We start from the raw sequence: 8,287 nt of genomic DNA on the forward strand, positions 1-8,287 counted from the left end.
GTCTCCCTGTGGGGAGGGACAGTGGCTTCTGCTGGAGCTGTTGCTCTGCCAGGATTCAGAGGCTGGCTCAGAAGAGCCCGTTTTCCCCTCAGGGAGAACTTCAAAGTCTCCAAAGTCTGCTTTGTGGTGGGAGATGGAAGTGAGGGCAAGGAGGAAATGGTGATTCCTGTTCCTGACTGACACAGCTGGCTGCTGGGTTTGACCCCAGCCAGCCACAAGGGACAGATGCATGAACACACACACGTTCATAGGCACGCTCGCAGCAGCTCACTTTGCCCAGGTCCATGAAGATGCTGCTCTTCTTCTTACTTTCACTCTTCCATTTCAACCCATCTCTGAGCCTAAAAATCTGCTCCTTCAATGTGATGTCTTTTGGAGAAACTAAAATAGCCAAACCTGAAGTCATCGATGCTGTGGTAAAGGTAGGTTTGTTTGCCTGGATGAGACAGACACCGAGCTTTCTAGTGTTTCTAGCTTTTCTTAGATGCACAATCTTGCACTTTGCTTATCTTTCACAGTTAAATATCAAGCAAAAAAAAGCTAATTATTTAAAGAATATTGTATTCTTAAAGTAAAAATCAGCTGAACAGAATGTATGTTGTTGAACAGAATGTATGTTGTTATTTTAGCCTTCACGGGAATATAACAGAAAAAATATTTGCTGTTTCCTTTGGAAATTCAATTACAAAAGGAGGAAAACCTCAATGCACAGTAAAAATAATTTTCACTTTAAATCCATAAAGCTTTGTTTTGTGATACATTATTACCTTCTTTATGTGCTAATTATTCTCAAATAGTCTTGTCCAATTAAACCTATTCTCAGGACAGCAAATAGTATCTGTCAAATTAGAGTCTGGTAGAAATTTGAAAAACTAATTTCTGTAAGCAAACCCTCACCACCAGGCTGCCTCTGCAAAAGCTGAAGATAACCCTGGTTTTAAAAAGAGCCACTGTTAAGACTTGTGGCTTTGCAAATGCCCTCCAAGATGCCACAGTGAGGGAGGACGAGGGGCCTGGCACTAGTGAGGGGCTGTGTGTGCAGAATGGCACCAAGGAGGAATGGCACCACATTGCTGGGTTGTATTCCTTTCATTGCAAACTGGCAGAGAAGAGTGGTTTGCTTGGCTTTGCATTCCCAGTCTGTTCTACTGTGTTCTCATCACTGTGGGCAATATATACTAAATATATATTTATATATATAAATATATATATACTGAATTTTGGTGTCACTTAGATAGCTGTGGGTAAGTTTTAGGGGCCAAAGAGGAGCTTTTTTTTTTCTGAGAAAAATCCCCCACAAGGTCTGAAGTACAATGAAACCAGGGGCAGAGGGAAGCCCTGAGAATGTTGGGCTCTGGGTGAGCTGGACTTTCCCACGGGGGATCCCAACAGCAGCTGTGGGAGCTGAGCCTTCAGTGCAGCCCCCTGGTGTTGGGACCCCGTTTCAGACCGGGTGTTCCTTTGGCTCCAGGGGCTGTTCAGAGGAATCTGCAGCAGCCTGAGACAGGTGGATGCTCACCATGGGGAAGGAGGGGGCCGGGCAGAGGCAGCACCCCAGCCCTGGTGCTGATGCTGGAATCAGGCTCAGGGAGTGGCTTTTGCTGCCCCTTCCCCTCCACACTTCCCCTTCAGGGTCAGGTGCCGAAGTTTTCCACTAAATCCGAAACTCTTGTGCTGCCGGGTTCCCTCTCCCAGTTCCTGCTGGCTCTGCAGCAGCTCTGAAAGCAGAAAAGCTCCGTTCCAGCCCCTGCTCCCCTCCCACCACCCCAGGCTGCACGGCACTTCTTTCTCAAAGGACTTCCCCCATGGAACCACTGTAACCACTTCTTCCCTACCCTTCCTAATCCTCCAAAACCAGGCGTGTGCAAACTTCCTCCTGCTCCTTCCCCCTGCAGATCGTGTCCCGCTGTGACATCATGCTGCTGATGGAAATAAAGGACAGCAAGAACCGTGTTTGTCCCCTCCTGGTGGAGAAGCTCACCAGGTAGGGTGGCCATGGGCAAATGGACAAATGTTGGGAAAGCTGCTTGGCAAGAGCCTGTGCTCTGCTCGGTGCCCCTTTGCTGGGGCAAAATCTGAGGATGTGGGCTCTGTCCCAGTGTCAGGGAGAAACCAGACTCTGGCAGTCTCGCTGAGGGACAGGAGCAAAGGCAGGTCCAGACCACTGTAGAACACGTTTTTAAATCAGTATAACCAAGTTAAATTCAATTCGCTACAGAGAAGCTCCCAAAGGAGAAAGAAAATGAGGGGAGAGGCCCGCACCGGGCTGGCATCAGGCTGCAGCAGGACAGCCACCTTCCTGCAGGATTCGGAACTGCTTCCGATTAGGGATTGCTTGACTGGACATCCAGAGGAAATAGCAGCGTTCAGCTGGATGGATGTGATCGCCAGCTGAAGGAGAGACAGAGGCTGCAATGAGCAGGGAGAGGGTGCAGTGAAGAGCAAGTGACAGAGCAGGGGTCCAGTTCCTGAGAAGGGTTTACTGTCTGTACCCACCTGCCTCTGAGGTCAGGCAGGCAATGCCCAAACCCCGGGGCAGAGGCAAAATTATTTCACTCTCAGCCCCTTGTAAGTGCAGAAATAAACTCAGGAACATCCCTTTCCCTCCAGTCAGCTGAAGGGGCCGAAGGAGGAGTACAGATGTGTGGCCAGTGAGAGGCTGGGAAGGAGCAGCTACAAGGAGCAGTATGCCTTCATCTACAGGTGGGTGAGCCCCCTCTGCCGACAAGCCAGCCCCTGGAGATGGGCTGGACACGGTGGTGGCTTTGCTGTGAGAGAGCCAGAGAGGTGCAGGCTGTGCAGGTGGGCTGGGCTGTGCTGGATGTGGGCATCACCCCAGCACAGACACCTGTGTGTCTGTATCCACCCCAAACCATGGCCTGGGTCCAGGTCAGAGCACAGAGTCAGTGTTGGACACATCTCAGAGAGCCACGGGTGTGACATCCCCTGTTCATTCTGCTGCAGGCAAGACCAGGTATCAGTGAGACAAACCTACCAATACCCTGACACCCAGCCTGGGGATGAGGATGTCTTCTCCAGGGAGCCCTTCATCATCTGGTGGCAGTCTCCCAAAACTGGTGAGGTGTTCCAGAAAGAAGTCACTGTTCCACTGTGAGCCAGCACAGCAGCCCTGGCTGGACCACGCCAGAGGCTCCAGAGCTGCATCCAGACCCCACTCTGCTTTTCCTTCCAAGAGCAGCATTTTCCCTTCAGGGCTGCTGCCTCTGGGAAATGCCACAGCCCTGCACAAGCCCTGCTGGGAAAGCCTCTGCTGCTGCCATGGTGGATGCATTCCCTGCTGCTGGCACAGCCTGGGAGCAGCTCCTGTGTGTGTGCTGGGTCAGGATTTGCTGGCACTGGCACAGCTCCTCAGGCCCAGCTGAGTGCCTGGAGGGGGTCACTGTGCAGCCACAGAGATCACCCTGGCCTACAGTCAGAAAGGGCAGTAAACAGGGAGTTTCTCCCTCAGAAAAATCAAGAAACAAGCTGTTTCTCCCTCAGAAAAATCAAGAAACAAGCTGTTTCTCCCTCAGAAAAATCCTCTTGCTGACAAGTCAGTCTCTGTTTCTTTGTGACTCATTCTCTAACCATTATATTTTTCTTCTTCCTCTGCCTTGTTTTGAAGCTGTCAGTGAGTTTGCCATTATCCCTCTGCACACCACACCAGACACAGCAGTGAGGGAGATTGATGAGCTCTATGATGTGTATTTAGATGTCAAACAGCGCTGGAAGACTGAGGTTGGTTGCCACATCTGTGTCACTAATTGGGCTTTGCTACTGAGTCACTGGCCACGTTATTCACTATGCAGAGCTGAAAACCTCAAACCCATTGACAATGCACCCCAGGTTTTAAATATCTCTTTGGTGTACTTTCATTGAGCTCTCCACATTTTATACAGTAAACTTGATCATCTAATAAAACTATTATCAGCATGCCCTGATGTGCCCAGCAGAAAGGAGAAACCCCACTGCATCCATGGATCATAAAAATCCTCATTGGTCTTCTTTTGAAAAGCAGTCCTCCTGATTACATTTGGAAACCCTCCTGCCTTCCAGAACTTCATCTTCATGGGGGACTTCAATGCTGGGTGCAGCTATGTTCCCCAAAAGCAGTGGAAGAACATCCGTCTGAGGACCTACTCTGAGTTCCTGTGGCTGATTGGTGACAAAAATGACACAACCGTGAGGAACAGCACCAGATGCCCATATGACAGGTAAAGGGCTCACTGCCAAACCACCCACTGGCTACGACTGTCTGAGAGAAAAATTGTATCAAGAGATGTCAGTGACCAAGAGAGGAAACAAATGTTCATGAGGCCATCAGAGATAAAGCAGTGTCCAGGGGAAATGTGATCCAAATGCTTCCAGTCAGGAGCACAAAGCCCTGTGCAGACCAGACTGGGCAGGATTTACACAGAACCAGCCACTGCTGTGGCTCGGGGGGGACAGAAGCAGCACTTCTCATCTGCAGGGAGCCCTGCAGACCCCTGGCAGGAGGTGCTGCTGCCTTCTCCATGCCAGCTTTGCACCATGGCCTTTGCTCCTGTGTTTGTAATTTGGATTGACAAATGCACCACAAGGTTCTGCTTGGGCAGGGGACACCTCACCTTGCCCTGGACATGTGGCAGTCCTGCTGCCACTGCAGTTCCCTCAGCAGGGACAAGAACACATCTGCTATTAGAGCCCAGAGCCCTCTTGAAGGATGAGTTTCTGGTCTGAGCAGGTCTTTACTGATACCTCAGGTGTTGTCCTGTGATTTTTGTATCCAAAACAGGGCTTTGAAATTTGCAGCATGGTTGGGTGGGTTTAGGCAGAAGTCATTTAATGCTGGCTTCCAAGGGCAGTGCACACCAAGATATTTAAGTGCCTCACTGCCAGGGGGACACCCACAGGAGCTGCCATCTCTGGGTGGGCAGTCCATGGGCAAGGACAAATCACACATGGCTGTGACTTCATCAGAGCCACCTCTCTGGCCACCAGCTCAGTGCAGCGTGGCTGCCACGGGTCGGGCACCCCATCACATCACCCCTCCCTTGTCCCTTGCAGGATTGTGGTCAGTGGACAGAAGCTCATCCAGGCTGTGGTGCCACACTCTGTCAACATCTTTGATTTCCAGGAGGAGTTTCAGATGACTGAGGAGCAGGTAGGCATAGCACAGCCCCTGCAGGAGCAGGGGAGGGCTAACACAGGAGCACAGAGCCAGCAGTGCCCAGGCAGTGCTGAACACAGACCTGGCTGTGAAACCAGGGCACTGTGACCATCCCTCTCAACTGGTGCAATGCCCATGGTGCCACCTCCCCACAGCCAAGCACTGCACATCCAGCCAGGGCTGGCACAGAGATCCCAACCCCCTGTGCTGTTGTCTTGCAGGCACTGGGAGTGAGTGACCATTTCCCAGTAGAATTTGAGTTAAAGGCAAAAGGAGGCTTCTTCAACTGGCTGAGATCCAAGTTTTCAAGGAAGAGGAGACCAAAGAAGAGCCGCTCATTGAGATCATGAGCATGCTGAGTCCTCCTACCTGCATAGAGATACACAGATACCAACAGATCTTGCAGAAGTCGGTATAGAAATGCTCACAGCAAGTGCAATATTTAGCAGGTAAAAAACCCCAAATATTTTGTAAAAGTTCAAATATTTTGAGTGTGATGGCAAATTAGCCTTCATGCTGTTTTTTCTTCATTGTATATAGAAATATATCATCTAGGAGCAGCACGCTGTACTTACTGTACTGGTCACAAATGTAAGGAGCTACTGCAGGGCTAAAACATTTCTGTGTGCTTCACCTGCCACACCTGAAGGGCAGGGAGCTCCACATGTTCCCATGGGCTCTGGAGCTCTGCCATTCCTCAGCAGGGGCAGAAGGATTTAAAAGGACCTTTTTGCATCATGTGTGTGTGCTTCTGTGTGTGTGTTTATGCTTCAGAGCTGCAGCCAGTGGACATGAGGTTGTACCTGGTGGTTTGCAATGTAGAATATTGCTGAATTTAGAGTATTTCTCAATGAGGGGTTTAAATTGGTCACAGCATCCAGGGATTTGGGTAAGACAGAAGGGACAGGCAGTGAGAGCCCCTTTTCTGCACTGCCCCAAGCTCAGGGCAGCAGGAAGCTGATGGTTCTCACCCCTGGCCACCTGCAGGGCAGGTGAGATACCCCAGGGATCCCAGGTGACACTGCTGCCAACAGTGTCATAAAATTCACATCAAAATCTGATTTCAGCATCCTGACATGTAAGTGAACTGCATCCCCCCCTCAAAAAAAAATCTCCATGGCAGCCCAAAGTCCTCTGATGAACCAGACTTCAATGATGATTATTTAATGTAATGGTGCAGCAATCTGTGTTCCTAGCTCAGCCCACAGGCAGTATTTAGTGCAAACCAAACCCTGTCACACAGATGGCATCTGGGGAGTGGGAATAATCCAACTGTTAGTAGAGACAAATATTCATTTCCCTTCATCAATGCACCCCAGGTCGCCTGCTGAAGGGGCAGGGGGGGCAGGTGAATGAGAGGCTTTGCGGGGAGGAAAACAGTTTGGCCTTTGTGAAACCTACTGTTCAGGGAGAAGAATTTGAGGAAAGAAACTAAATTAAGAGAAAATTATCTCAGGAGGTTGTGTGCAAAGCAGACGACAAATCCTCCAACTTTTAGTAGCAATTAAACTTGAAATGATACAGCATTTCATATGTTGCCTCACTTACACTGCATTCAACACAAAGGAAAAAGCCTGATTTAGGACAAATATTTACATTGGGATTTTTATAGAGATGCCACTGTCTGGCTGACATCAGTGATGGTTCATCTGAAGGCTGAAATGAGTCAGAGTCTCTGGCCTCACATCTTGCTTCTATGTAAGCACTTTCTGTCTCCTGGCTTCAGAAAGTAGTGCACAGAGAAAGAAATCACCCTCCAGAACAGCAATAATGGACACATTCAGTCATGAAAAATACATAATTACAACTAAGTTTTACAGGAAATATTTGCCCTTACTTGCAATATTTTGGTATCGCCCTTTATCCAGCACTTGAGGATAAGAGATGTGGCCAGAGAGAGCCTGGGGAGTGAAGGCAGTGGCTGCTGGTCCAGGGCAGTGTGCTGGGTGGGATGGGATAGAGGGAATTTTTTTCACTGTAGTTGCATGGAGCTGTGTCTTGGGTTTGTGCTGAAAACTGTGTTGATAACACAAAGATGGTTTTGTTGCTGCTGTGCAGCACTTGCACAGAGCCAAGGCATTTTCTGTCTCACCCCAGCAGCGACTGGGCTGGGGATGCACAAGAAACTGGGAGGAGATGCAGCCACAGCAGCTCTGACTCAGGGGATACCCCACACCAAATGGAGTCCTGCTCAGCACTCAAACCTTGAAGGAGAAGAAAGGTTCATCTTGCAGAGATGCTGAAGTTCTGACCAACAGAGAGACATCCTAATGCATAAATGATGCTCCTCCATGGAGAGCTGGGACAGTTTTGTGGGATTCACAGCAGAGAGCATCTGCACTCACACTGTACATTTGATAGAGGCTGGGAGGTGTCCCAAACTCCCACTGTCAGCACAGTCTGTCTCTCTAGATATTCATTAGACAATATTATAATTACATCCTAAAATATTTAACAGTTCATGTTGTCTCTAGATTTCCCCTGCTGGGGATCATTACCCAGCTGTCCCAACTGCAAAGGGGTTTTAAGTTGTTCCAGCCTGCAGGAGCCTCAATATATTCTGCAGCCAGAACAAAGTTTCTCTTTTTGATGAATAAGGCTTCTTGAGCTTTATTTATGATCAAACAGAAGTTTTTCACTGGGAATCCAAAATTCCTGGAGAGACTTTGTCTCATGCAAGCCAGACCTCAGATCGTGGCTGGGAGAGAAACAAAGAGGCTCTTCAGAAGTGGAAAAGTGTTTCCTCCCCAGCAGCCCTGTTCACAGAGAGCACAGAGCAGAGGGGGCTCAGCTGAACTAAAAGGGCTAAAACCCCCAATCCCTCAGGCTGGGGTCCTTGGGAAGCCCTTCTCCAATGCATGGTACTGGAGGCATCCCCACTTCCCACAGACCCAAGGTCTCCGCTGCCCTGCAGAGACCCCTCCCCAGCCTACAGAAGGTGTCTCTGCTCCTCACCCCACAGAAACCCACCCGAGGGAGGTTTTTACTGCCCTGGGTGTGTAATCCTCTCGGCAGGGAAACTCCCAGGAGCCCACAGCAGCAGCCCAAAGCAGGAGTGCCTCTTCTCTACAGCCTCAATCATCTCTGCTGGACAGGTTTGTCCATCTGCACCTTCACCTGAAGAGGGCTCCTGTCCTC

The 8,287-nt window shown here is 49.6% G+C and overlaps 1 protein-coding gene across 1 annotated transcript; it reads left to right on the plus strand.

The window, feature by feature from the left end:
* The first annotated feature begins 224 nt into the window (after positions 1–224).
* DNASE1L3 (deoxyribonuclease 1L3) lies at positions 225–5,887 on the plus strand. The gene is made up of 8 exons (XM_066558256.1): positions 225–422; positions 1,896–1,984; positions 2,611–2,703; positions 2,965–3,077; positions 3,626–3,738; positions 4,057–4,214; positions 5,047–5,143; positions 5,371–5,887. Exons 1-8 carry the CDS (start codon positions 285–287, stop codon positions 5,497–5,499), a joined length of 930 nt encoding a protein of 309 aa, XP_066414353.1. The 5' UTR covers positions 225–284; the 3' UTR covers positions 5,500–5,887.
* Positions 5,888–8,287: the final 2,400 nt, after the last annotated feature.

This window comes from Molothrus aeneus, chromosome 12, assembly GCF_037042795.1.
Source record: "Molothrus aeneus isolate 106 chromosome 12, BPBGC_Maene_1.0, whole genome shotgun sequence".
In the NCBI taxonomy this organism is placed as follows: Eukaryota; Metazoa; Chordata; class Aves; order Passeriformes; family Icteridae; genus Molothrus; species Molothrus aeneus.